This window comes from Formica exsecta, unplaced genomic scaffold (assembly GCF_003651465.1).
Source record: "Formica exsecta isolate Colony F162 unplaced genomic scaffold, ASM365146v1 scaffold915, whole genome shotgun sequence".
Classification (NCBI taxonomy): Eukaryota; Metazoa; Arthropoda; class Insecta; order Hymenoptera; family Formicidae; genus Formica; species Formica exsecta.
In genome coordinates, this window is record NW_021853683.1 from 190,139 (window position 1) to 204,021 (window position 13,883).

At 30.0% G+C, this 13,883-nt stretch overlaps 1 protein-coding gene across 2 annotated transcripts; it reads right to left on the minus strand.

Moving 5' to 3' along the window:
* Nucleotides 1–12,685, minus strand: LOC115245131 (protein nervous wreck). Of its 2 annotated transcripts, none has more exons than XM_029823256.1 (22): nucleotides 12,472–12,685; nucleotides 10,866–10,963; nucleotides 10,325–10,370; nucleotides 10,070–10,155; nucleotides 9,183–9,327; nucleotides 8,815–8,951; nucleotides 8,389–8,452; nucleotides 7,764–7,892; nucleotides 7,452–7,574; nucleotides 7,251–7,354; nucleotides 6,906–7,050; nucleotides 6,572–6,649; nucleotides 6,417–6,468; nucleotides 5,816–5,919; nucleotides 5,366–5,510; nucleotides 4,772–4,944; nucleotides 4,106–4,415; nucleotides 3,721–3,935; nucleotides 3,271–3,364; nucleotides 2,689–2,814; nucleotides 2,539–2,570; nucleotides 1–1,673 (listed from the first exon to the last, which is right to left on the minus strand). In XM_029823256.1, exons 1-22 carry the CDS (start codon nucleotides 12,490–12,492, stop codon nucleotides 1,113–1,115), a joined length of 2,988 nt encoding a protein of 995 aa, XP_029679116.1. In that variant the 5' UTR covers nucleotides 12,493–12,685; the 3' UTR covers nucleotides 1–1,112. The 2 variants fall into 2 exon arrangements, with proteins under 2 accessions (XP_029679116.1, XP_029679117.1); XM_029823257.1 differs by having other exon boundaries at nucleotides 10,844–10,963.
* Nucleotides 12,686–13,883: the final 1,198 nt, after the last annotated feature.

A 13,883-nucleotide genomic window follows, 5' to 3' on the forward strand; every position in this document is an offset into this window, starting at 1 on the left:
AAAAATATTAAATTTATAATTTATTTTTATATTATGTTTTATTTTGTTGAATTTCTCATATTTTAATTTTTCTTGTTATAGATTGTTAATAAATTAAGTAAGGGTAAAATGAAAACGAGAGATGGAAAATCGAATAACACAATCCTTCTTACATGCAACACCAGTGTAATTCCCTTGAAATGTACACCAATGACTGCGTGCAAGTTATTACACCCTTTGTAGTACATAGGTATCGATAATCTTCTGTTTTATATCGTCTCACTGTACACTATCTTATACGAAAAAAATCTCTTCCCCTTCATCTCTTTGTCAATTTCACTAAATCGAGATTCTCTAATCAACCCATTAAAGCCCATTGCCCTAAAATAGGACAGTTAATTCTTCTAACTTTTTATGAATGGATCAATCTCAGTGATCTTATATAAAGTCTTGTATAATGTGTTGTGGTGATCTTGTATTAATTCTTCTATTCTTTGTGACTGTCCTGGTTTTATACATATCTTATCAAACTTAAATTATCTTTTATTCAATTTAATCATTCTGTCAATCAAGAGATTTGTCAGATCATTCTCTCTTCTTTCCCAGGATGTTAATAGATCAATAGGGTAATCTACTTAGTTTCATAAATCGATCTCTCATAATACTGCTCGGTTGCTCAAGATATTTCACATTACATCTTCAAAATACTTGCAATCCGATTAAATCTTAGTTTGAATATTTTATGACAAACCCATGTAAATTCTATAATTCGTCAGAGTTCTATAGATTAATTGACAGAATCTCGTTGAAATATCAGAATCTAATACTAAAGACACACATAAAAATGATTATAGTCTCATAATAATAATATTTCTCAGCACCAATTGATCTATTAACGCCCATTATCCTAACGATAATTCAATCACAATTTAAAACATCTTTATTCCCACCACTACTCGATCACCATAAGAACCTTGTCAGTTGAGAGTCTTATTGGAGTTTTATTACAGGAGTTAGTCTTTCTTGCTTAGCACTTCAGGCGATCGCCAGAAATCCAAGAGATGTCGAAAATTATCGGGGTGGCCATCAGGCAATGTAATCTTGCCATTGTGGGCCCTGGGGCCCAGTCAGCCCTAGGCGTTCGATTCCTTGAGCGTCTGCAACTTCTCTAACTGATCCGGTTGAAGCTCATCTGGGATGCTGGCCCTTCCTCCTACCAGCATTTTGCCTGGCACCATTTCCTCCTCTTCTTCCTCTGTGATTTCTGTGACTTCTTCTGTCACTTCCACCACCGTTCCTCTCGATTGGGAATTTTCGTTAGTACTGGGACCAGAAGCGATCGATTCCGCTTCACTTCCGGAACTGCTGCTGATTGGAAATGGTGCTGAATCGGCAGGAAGTTCGTCAATCGTGGATTTTTCTTCAACTTCTTCTTCCTCTTTTTCATCCAAAATGACAGTCGCCTCTTCCTCTTCTTTACACTCGCTCTCGTTTGGATCCGAAGCAGCACTTGAAGCTTCAGGGTCAGCTTCAGAGGTTTCTGATTTTGCTGGATCTTCCGAAGTCTCCTCTACCCCAGGAAAAGGATGTTCGATCTCCTCCATTGGAGTTGCAGCTGTAATGACGATCTGGGCTACTCCAAGACCAAAATCGTCCTTTTGGTTAGCGGATTTGGGATCTTCGGACTTCTCTGCCTGTGAATAGAATATAAAGTTTCATTTTGGTATAATGTAACTTTGTGGCTCTGTATGAACCATCTATCCCAATTGTATTAAATTTAAGAAAAACATGATAATATATCGCGTTTCATTCTAGAAATAAAACTTTAATATGCTTTAAAGATTTAATCTCTGAAGCAGACATTATTAAATTATAAGTAACATGATAATGTATAAATATTTCGTAAGAACAACACATATGTTTTTTCAGACAAACGAATTATTTAAAAAATCTAATTGTGCTAATTATGCTAACAATAATATACTACAAGAGAGCAGCTTTTTCCAGATCTTGTTACTTCATATACAGAGAATGTTGTAAAAAAAATTAACTTGTTCAAAATTTACAAGAAAAGAATTTTTTGGGATATATGTATCACATATAAGACCACAAGATAGAGAAGTGGGTCATGAGACAATTTAACATGCATGGAATTTTTCAGGACTCTTTTTACAGCAAAAGTAGAAAACACACTTTTTCATTATTTTTTAAAGCCTTGTTATGCTAGAATGTACTTTTGCCTAATAGTCCTAATTGCATAACAATCTGGCGAACAAAAGTTATACTGGTTCATTATATTTTATTCAATTTTTGCAATCTACTCAATTCATTTTTGTAATAAAAATTATTTTACATGGTATATCAAAATATAAATATATAATGTCGAAACATAATATATACATTTTTTATTTTGACTGATTGTTAATTATTTTAATAACATTATTTCTCCTGGTGGAAATAACTTTACAGGATCGAATAGATAGAGTCTGTCCAATATGTGTTAAATGTCTTTGCTACAAACGAACTTTTACTAAAAATAAATTTTTTATACCAATTTACCTTATCGCTCGATTCATCTGATACCTCCACGACTGTGCAGCAAGTTATAGTATTTCATAGATTAAAATACGAATAATTAATAATACCCACTATATTTTGACTATTACGATAGTCTATTTTGTGGGTTTTTATTTAATTTTTGAAAATTACCTAATATATTTGGCGCTTCCGCTTCGTCATCTTCAAATTGCAAGCCATAATGGTCCTTTTGGTTCTTGGACAGATTTATTATGAAACCTCCATCGCCATTCACCCCTGACTTTTCTTCTTGTGACTCTAATACATATAAGACATATATTAAAATAAATATGTATAAAAAAAAAGAAAAATATAAAATAAGAAAATGTGTAAACAAAATTAAACTCTTATTAAATGTATATGATAATATATTATACATATTATCAATATTATTATCTCTATATACTTTTATATTATACTTTCTGATATATAGTATTCAATGGGATTGTCTAATTTTACTTGCTTTTTAGTATTACTTTATGCCTTTCCTTTCATTGCATACCTTATAAAGTACATTACATGCCCCCCATAAGTTTTTATATTAGATTTTAAAATGTGGATCTCTTTCTTAATATATGAATTTGCGGATCCACGATCTTCAAAGAGTAATTATGAAACGTACGATATTTATGTATATTTATGATTATATTCATATTAATATTATAATAGGCATATAAATTATTAATACAAATAAATGAAAGTGATTGTAATTACCGTCGAGCTGAGCGAGTTCATCGGCTAGCAAAAATTCTGGTATTTCCGGCGGGGTGAAGACTGGCGGTGCAGAACTCGGTGGTGTTACATCTTCCTGAAATAATAAAAATTCATTTCTATCATTTCTATTATAATTAACTATAAGTTAATTATTTTAGATTTTTTAAATTTGTATATATATAAATTTTTTTGTATTATAATATAAAATCTTAACCAAAATATATTCTCTTTTATAGATATATAATTTATCTTATAATTTTGATTGAAATCAAATTTCTCGTTCAATATATAATTTATTTGGTTTATAATTGTGATATATAATTTATTTCATTTCTCATACTTAGAGAATATATAAAACATAACTGTCTAATGTTGTACAACTAATAATTTATTTGTAAATTTTATTAACATAAGTATAATCTTTGATGAAACGATATTGGGATTTTTCACCTGTGGGGTCAAAGGGGACCCATCCGGAGCGCAAGGTTCCACAACGAGGGAGGGGAAGATGCCTCGCTGATCTCTTAAATCGCCTTCCCACCAGCCATCGTCCACTTCATGCGGTTCTTTTCTCAGCACTCTGATGATATCGCCTTCTAGGAAGCTTAGCTCCTCGTCGCACGTTGCATCGTAATCGTAGAGCGCGATACAATATTGCTCAACTTCTGAAAAATTTATGATATATAAAATAATTAGAATATTAATAAGTGTTCTTTTTTTAATAAATAGATAATATATAAAAATAATATAACCAAAACACACACACACACACACACATCCGATTTTTTAATCTCATTAAAACAAATAAAAAAGTTATAACTAAATTTTGACATACCTCCAATGTGATTTTGCATAATAGCTTCTGGAACAATACTTTGCAAGCCAGCATCGGGATCGACGGCGTCGTGATCGTCGATCGTATAATCGACCGATGAGAATGAAATTTGCTGGACCAGACTCGGACCCTGCGAGGTCAAGCCGCCGGTAGTAGTCTCCGGCTCTCTCTCCACATCGAGATAATTCTGAGGTACGAAACCCTCTTCTCCCCGGTAATTTCGTGCTTTTAACCATCCATCACCGTCGCCTTCGCCCACTACATCCAGCTGTTCGCTTTCCACGATGGAAAGCTCATCGGGATTTTGCGCCTAAAAATCGTTAAAAAATTTGTCCATCTCCATAGAATATCCCAGAAAAGATGGATATTACTTTATAACCAGGAATTGTGAAATACTATATAATTTATACAATATAATTTCGTGACAAAATGTTTCAAGTTTCACGAAAAATATCCTCTAAGTTATCTTATTGTTATTTAGAAGTTTAACAGAAATTTTTATAAAGATAATGGTGATAACATACATTTTCAAATTAAATTTCTAAACCTATCTGTAACTATCTGTAACCATTAAAATATATTTTTAATAATAATGTATTTTTCATAAATTTTTTATACATATATTTAAATTTTTTCTAAAGGCTCAGCGTAGAATTACATCCTTACTGTGTAAGAATAGAGAGCAGTACACTTGTATATGGGTTGATTAGAAGGCATCTCTAGTATCTCGTGCGTCATTTCTTGCTCGTCCTTCTCTTCGTTGCCCCATTCAACCGACGTGGGATCGTCCCAGCCTGCTGTTAGCTGCTCCATTCGTTGCTTCTCCTGCTCTAACAATGCTAAAAATAAATAATCCTTTGTTTTTTGTTGTTGTTGTAATCTTTCATCACATCTTTGCTTATTTACCAAGCCATCGGGTATAAAATCATGATTAATATTTTTAAGTGCATCGAATCGTATTTATTTATATTTGATTATGTTTATATAATGGCTATATGTGTAATAAATACTATGATATATACATATTTGTAAGTATAATATTTATTATATGTAAAATATAATCTAGAATATCAAATTGTATAATCAAAAAATTCTATTCTGTTTGCCCCAATAATGAAAAAAACTAATATTAATAAATTAAAATGTAAGTGTTCATATTGAAAATAATATATAAACTAAATTTATATTAACAATAAAATAAATTATATATAAATGCTTAAGATTTATATAAATTATAGTATGTGAAAATCGTCTACGTACCATCGACTTCGGCGCTGTCGTGCCTTTGCCTTTCTTCGACTTCATCCTCATGCTGTGACGCAGTCTTTCCAGGTCGTTCAACGGTTGTTAGATCGCTTCCGCCATCGCCATCACTGTCATAGAAAGAGTCCGATGATGGATGTTCCTGAAAGTTATATTTTACACACTTCTTTTCGTATTAAAGATTAGAAAAATTTTATAGACATTTCTTTAATTAACGATGTATTTTGTGATACTCTTAAGATTTTTTCATCGCATAAAATTTGCAAGTTTATGTTTTTACGAAAGTAGCAATTTAGTATTTAATGAATATGAGTGTTCAATTCGCAATCGAGAGATGAAAAAATGTAAAACTTAAAATACAAAATATTGTTTTTAATTATGTAGAATATCTTCAATCCTGTTGAATAAGAATTCGATAAATTGTACAATATGCATTCTAATAATTACCGCTGCACCAGATGCATCTGTTCTGACAGAAAGGGAACTGGCCGAACGAGGTATGTCCTGAACGCTCAGCGTTTCAGCCTCTTGCAGGAATTCATCCACATTTACTTTAAAATTCAAAACAAGCAAAATATACAAGATATCTCATAATACAATACATGTGTAACAATTTCATGTTTATCATAAAATTCGAAATAATATACACGATTATCTTTAGTATAATCTATAAGAAATATTAAAAAATATATTATAAGAAGATAAAAAATAAACTCGATTTTAAAAAAGTAGATTGTCAAATTTCATATGTCAATATAAAAAAAAAAAAACTCCTTTTTCCTTATAATACCTGATATCTTTTTTTATATACATTTTTGTAGTTCCTGTATTAGTAAAAGAATGAACGAACTTTTTATTCATAACTTTTCAAATATATATGAATTAATTATTAATAAATTAATTTCATAGAGTTTTTCTGTTATGAATATTGTTATAAATTCTGTTATATATTGCAAGATTAAGAATTAATCTGAAAAAATTGTTTTATTTTTTTTAAATATATCTTTAAAAAAATTTTTTTTAGTCAGAATAGAGAATATTGACAAACCTCCACCGTGTCGAAGACATTCTAATCTCGCTTCGGCCTTGAGTTTTGTTGTCTATTTAGAGAAGAATATATATAAATTTTATATGTTTCAACTGTATAGTTGAATACATATCAAAATAAATAATTTTTTTTTCTGTTTGGAATAAGAGGTTTACCTCTGCTCGTCGAATAGTGTGCTTTAAATCATCGATTTTTGTATCTAAATCTGGACCATTAGGATCATTCGGATCAGTCTGAAAAAAAATTTAATATTTAATTTATAAAAACATTGCAATTTTTACATACATTTAATGCTAACTCTCAGTATAAAATTTTATGATAATAACAATACATAACTTTTTCATTATAAAATAGAAATTTCGATAGAGGCAATGCTAAATTTTGTCAAAAATTTAGAATTATGATAATTCTTTAATGAAGTTAGTATAATAAATTCATGTTATTGATGATTATTTATTATTTTTCTAAGACATTCAAAGTACTACAAACCTTTTGGCCAGCCTCTTTGAGTTGTAGCAGTGCCTGCAGCTTTCGATTGTTCTCGCGGATATTGTTGACCTCGCGGGCAATCCTCGTCGACCAGCGACGCGCTTCATTGCCCAACGTCGTCGCTGCCGAATGATCGGCAGTTATCCTAAATTTGGCAAAAATACTATTCAGATCAAGCTATTAAAATCTAAAGATTAGTTTGCATAAAGAAATTTTTTTTTGCGTTAGTATTTTAATGTAAATAATATACATTCCTGATATGTATTATATATCTATATATCAAAGAATTCTATATAATCCATATATTTATATAAATGCTTTACAATATAAAGATGATCTACAAACCTATCTATTGCATCGTTATCGCAGGATTCGAACTCGTATTGAATGTGTTGTTTCAAAACGGGATAGTATAAACAGCAACATTGGATATTGTATTCCCTAGTAAGCTGTGAATTAGCATCATAAGTCGCAAATTCCTTTCTATCCCTCGTCGATATTTTTATTCACAAATTAGCGTTATTGTTTGTAAATTATTAGACGTACCTGCTGAGCTTGATCGCGAATTTTGCCGAAGCTATTTTGCGTGGCTAGACAAGTGAGTAATTCCGTGCGTCCCATCAGCGTTAAATATTCCGCTACCTTGTCGTAAACTCCTTGCTCCAAATGCTAAGTAATGCAAGAAAATGTAGCGAATAAAATAAATATCTCATATTTGTTATAAAATCACGATTTTGCGAATACAGAATAAAGGCAAATATAATAATTTTTATTTTTCCATCTGTATATATATATAATCTTATATAACATTTTTATATAAATCTATCAACCCATATTACCATGTTATGGAGTACTCACTTGCATGGTGGACTGTAAATCGACTACAAAATATCGATTTTGGTGAGCATTGGCGGCGGCGAGGCTCAATAGATAATCATTGCGTGCTCCGGTTGATTTCTCTTCTAATTGATCTCGCTTCGAGCTAAACTATAAACAGTTACAGATGTGAAATTAAATACAGATAAATCCTGATTTCGCTAAGCGTATAGTTTATCTTTTATTAAATTAATTAACAATAGAAATTACTATATTTGAATAATTAAAAATTATAACATTTATTATTAAATGCTTATAATGCTTATAATAAAATATTTTTATTTTAATTTCTTCAATTAAATATTATACTAATAAAAAAATATTTAATAAAAAAATATTGTAGTAATTTAAAAAACAATGTTAATAATATATATTCTTATTTTCTTCTTTTATTATATTTCTATATTAAATAATGTATTTTAAAAAAGAATGAGAAAAAAGAGAACACGTTTGTTGCTTTTATTTGTGTGTATGTGAGTGTGAAAAGAAATTATTATATCCCTAGAGATCTCGAAGAAAGTATAGGATCACAAAAAATTCCACATGATTTGTATTTCAAAATGTCGAAAATGTAATCAAAGAGAATCTTAAAGATGAAAAATCATACCTTGGCGCTATTTTTCTGCAATGTCGTTATCGATGTGAAAAAGGAACCCTTCTTCTTCTTCAATCTAAAAATATCGATCGAACATGAATTATTGCGTTCGCAATTATGTAGCCGGCTTATGAAGTTAATGCCAATATACAATATGTTAAAAAAAAAAAAAACAAGAAAATCGAAAAAATTTGGAAGAAAGAAAATATGTCAGAGAATTTAGTCAAATTTACGTAATATGAATATAAATATAATATAGAAAATGTAATACTTTTTTAGTCAAATTTTATTTTGATTAGAAAACAAAAGCTATTAAAGTTTACATATTAGAAGAACTTTATTAAGAGACCACATAAAAAAAATTTTTTTTTAAACCTGGCTGGGAAACGACTTAATTTTCGGATATCAGATAATTAAAAAATCGATATAGATATATACTTTTCTTCAATATCCTTTGCCTTGTCGCGTACATCGTGTGCGCTATGTTCTTCGTCAAAGTACAATTTCTTTGTTTTGTCAACGTCCTGGACGCAGGTCTGCAGTTCTTTTTGTACTATTAATAATTGGTCGATTGCCTAAAAATTCAATTATCACAAAAAAAAAAATTATAAGCAATAGAACTTTTTTTATAATATACGTTTTCTTTTATGTAAAAAAGCAAAAGATTTTTTCTATTTAAATAATTTTAATAGTTTTAGTCACTTTCTAAACTTATGTATCGTGTATCATTTTTATTTTCATATATCATATATCGCGCGAAATGTAATATATTTTTTTAATTTAATAAATGACGAAACTTTTTATACCTTCTTAGAGACTTGTAATTTATGCATCCTGAGGCCCTTGGCATCATCGGCGATCTGCTGCTGGAAGACCTCGACGGCAGCGAGATGCGCGCGCGCCAGCTTCTCGTTCTCCTCCAGCACGGTTCGCCACACGTTCCACATGTTCCTATAATCATTCGACCGCACGCCCGCGGATTGCCATTTACCTATGACCCTTCTTCTCCTTGGCAAACTTCCCTGATCGATAAGCAGCCAGAGAGAGATTGAAACCAGTACAATTCCGTAGAAGTCAAATTCCTGTTTCTTATAGCACGCGAATAACGATTCTTACGCTTATTAATATTGAATTAAGCCGATTTCAACTTTTTTTGTTACACGATAGTTCCATAATAATCATAAAATTAATATATATATATATATCATCAATTAATTCAATTTTAATCAATAATAAATAATTCAACATAGCAATTGAATTTCGGTTTTAACGGATTCAATCTGGTTAGATCTCTGGACGGGTGCGGAAAAATTATTCTTATCACATCATTTTAATTGTTCTGTAATTATAATGTTATGTGACATGTAATATGTATGTCACAAAAGAATAAAAATTTTACGAAATTATACCGGTTTTAACACTTACGATAAACATTTGTTGTGTTGAAGAAGAGCAAGAGAAAGAGAGAGAGGGGGAAAGATAGAAAAAAAATAAGATAGATACAATAAATGTAACTTAAAAAAAGTCCAAGGGAATTTAAATGTTAGAATAAAAAGGAAAAGGTAATATATAAATGCATAAAAGGTAATATATAAATGCATAAATAAATATAAGAAATAAATAAATTAGAAATTAAAGTTTTATAAAATATGTGTTGTATGCAAACTTTTATTTTTTTGCACGACTTAATTACCATTTCTCTTCGGCTCCATCGAATTTAAGATCTGGTATGTTCGGTATTTTTTTGTTTAAGTATGCGGACGATATCTTGAGCAGCGCCTGCGTGAATAAGTATAATACTTTAATAACAGTTAATGTAACAATTTATAACAACTAGATATTAATAGTAAAAGACACGTTAATAGCAATAAATATATTATGAATATTTATTATATTAAAAATAATATAAGTGCGCGCGCACATATATTATACAAAATAAATTGCTTACCTCAGAGTAGGATTTTTCAATGGCAGATTTTTTAATCGTAAAATTACTGAAAAGAAACAGAAATCATTGTTTATTTAATTATCAAAGAACCGATGAACAAAATTTCAAGTTTCTTTAAAATAATTTTAAAATAATAAATAAAATTTTGTGTATGTTCAATCTCAATTTGAATTCAAAATATACGCATTCTATAATAATTTCATAATATATGTTGTTTAAATAATAACTTTGACTTAAATTTCTTTTAGAATAAAAATATTCCAAAGAAATTCGAATTTGTTTTAAAACAATTTTTGTATAAATTGATTATATCTCATTTTATTTATAATTAATACTTAATATATACACGTATATAATCTTTTCAATTATATCACGTATTAATAAAAATAAATATTTATAAGAATAATATATGACATATATATGAATAACATAAGTATTCTGTTGAATAAAAATAATAAATAATAAACGAAAACTGCACGTAAGGCGTAACATAATGCCAAAGTATTTAAACATGTTTACGTAAAATATCGTATGTCTTCACCGTATGTCTTCCAGAAGGTCACATTCGTGCTGATTTTTTGCTTGCAATTTCGCTGCCTGCTCCGCGTGTACATGCTTTAGAAACTTCGCGTAGTTTCCCTTGCAATCAAACAGAAGAGACCCATTAAAAAAGTATAAATTAGATGTATTATCTCAATTTTTTGTTACAATTATTTCAAACTTTTTATTTATTACTTATTAATTATTCCGAACTTTTTCTAATCTATTAATTTTCTTTTTGTTATTTAAATAGTAATTTTCAAGATTGATTAATTTTCCTAAAATTATTTTGTCATCATCCATTATCGAGTTTTTATAGCTTGTCTCCACCCAAAGTGCAAATTGAAAATCAATGCTAATCAATGACATAAAACGGTCCATTAAATGCAATGTATTTTGTCTCAATTTTATGCGAATACAATCTTTAGACGAACTATCTTTTGTAATTTTTTTTAGCAAAAAAATATAGTTTTTAATAAAATTATATTTTATGCAAAAGAGAGAGATAATTGTAACTAAATATGTTATGGATATTTTTAATTATCTAAAATAACTATTATTATTAGTAATTTAGAAAAATTAAATGTAACCTTTATATGTATATAATTAGTATCTCCCGTAACAATTACATAAATTATTATTAATAATATTCATAAGCTGCCTATATTTTATATTTTACTAATTGTAATATAATCTCATTCAGAAATATAAATATTATCTAAATCTTTTCTACACGATCGATAAAAATTTTTCTATCCATTGCCAACTTGATATAATTAAACATAAATTCTATGTCTCCACCCAAAATGTGCAAACCAGAAGTAGATTGCTTGCGAGATCTCGATATGAGAGTGTAAGTAGCGATTACATTGGACGTTCTTTCGCGATATCTTTGCTTCTTATCTTTATTAACTCTTTCTTCTGACCATCAAGACTGATATAATTCTATAGAGTTTAAATTCCAATGCCACCATTATGGGAAAATGTATTGTTAAAAATTGAATTTACATTCTAATATTGTAACATTACAAGTACATTATATATATAATTGTATTACACTATTTTAAAATTAGTATAAAATCAATATAACTATTATTATCGTTTAGAGATTAAAATCGTTGCAATAATATTCTTTAGAATCTTTCAATTTATTTCAAGCGATACAAAAAGAAATGGATCTTATGTACGTATGAATTGAGAGTATATTATTACTAAGCTATTATATTATTGTGTAGTATAGGTATATTCTGTACATTATTCATATATAAAAATACATTGCCGAAAATTATGTATAAAATTTGATATTGCTTTATTGTCTCATATAGAGATTAAAATTAACGTAACAATCTTTTAAATTCATCTATTGTCTGTGATATCGGCATGGAAAATGCCGATATCAATGCTAATCTTTACTTTTGACACTCGGTGTATAAAATCGATTTTCCTGTACCTATAATACAGGAAAATGACTTGTGTTTTAGATATACTTTACTCGGTGTGATTTTCCCGTACCCGTCGCACGGAAAATTGATTTTAGGAAGGCACAAAATTCGTCAAATCCCTGTTATCTAGGATGTATTCTCGTGTATGCAATGACTTCCTCTTACTTTTCTCGGCGGTGGTTGCATGCTGAGGCGAGTTTTTCCCGCAACGCCGGGAGAGTAGGAGGAGGAGGAGAGGGGCAATTTCGCTCTCACTCGCCCTCGCTCGCTCACGGCTCACCCTCTATGCGCACACACCCGCACGCACGCACCCTCGTCGTGCACCGCTCGCGCGCTCGTACGCTACTGATCTCCTGCCCTCCTGAGGCCACAGCCGGGGGTAGTGCGCCGCTTATTGATCGTCCGAATCCCTTCTTTCCTGATGACGCCTGCGCCGCCCCCGGGTCGGCGAATGACTTCCTTTTCGACGACCTACTAAGCCTTGTCAAGAGAAGGAAATGGGGGGAGGGGGGAAGGGGTAAATGAGGAGTTAATTGCAGATCCTTGTGGTGATTTTTTTAGTCACTGCGATTAGTGATTTCACAACTCTTGCAAGATCGATCGTATTTAAAGATATTTGGCGAAAAAGCAAAGAGGGATGGCAAAGATGTACTTAATTTTTTTATAAATTTAGATGACAGCTCCATCTCTCTCTAAAATGATACTATAGTTTTTACATAATGTATAATGCTTTTAACTCTTTTTTCCTCAGAAAAATAATTTTGTCTCAAGTTAGTTAAAGTTAGATATGACATTGTAAAGAGAGTGCATATATATAAATTCCACATTCTTAAAAAAAAATCATTCTCACAGACGTGAGAAGAACGCGCCATATGAAGGGACTTCTAAATCCATAAAAAGCAATAATAAATATTTTCCTTTAGACATATTTCCTTGGAAATTGTTTGAAAATAATTGATATACGGGATGTTTCTTAATAAATAGGAAATAATAGATCGTGAGTACCTAAAAATAAACCAAAAAGTTAATATAAATACATATGTAAAAATATTGTTTAGTTTCGGCGTTATTTCGAAAATCTCACACATGTTCTTATCTTATATGTATACATAATCCTCAAAATAATTACCATTTACAAGCACTTTTACAAGCTCGCATATGCGTCATTATTGGATCGTCTCACATTCTCAAAAATATCAAGTGTCTTCTGAATTTACTAGTATGGACTGTTAACGAGTATTTCTGTTATCAGTGAATCATCAAAACATGACAGAACTGTCCCACACGTCGCTAAGTGGCTCCAATTCTACGGCTTTTCGTTTAGAGACATTTTATAGGACAATATAAAAAGACATAAGAAATCATTATAACTCTTTAAATTCTTGTTTATAAATATTTGAACGAAATCTGTTACATTGTGCAAAACACAAAGCTGTAATTCAAGAAAATTAATTTAATTAAATTAGTATATATTGGCCATACATCTTATGTGAATTTATTTTCTTTTAAGTTCTCCATTCATTTTTAAAATATTTCCCTTATTAGGGAATAAAAATTGTAACAAAAATAATAAGTTT

Coding starts and splice junctions, on each gene's coding strand:
- LOC115245131 (XM_029823256.1), bottom strand. CDS start 12,492: ATGCAACCACCGCCGAGAAAA. Junction 7,575..7,763: donor ATTTACAGTCCACCATGCAA/GTGAGTACTCCA, acceptor TGCATTACTTAG/CATTTGGAGCAAGGAGTTTA. Junction 3,936..4,105: donor TATGCAAAATCACATTGGAG/GTATGTCAAAAT, acceptor TAAATTTTTCAG/AAGTTGAGCAATATTGTATC.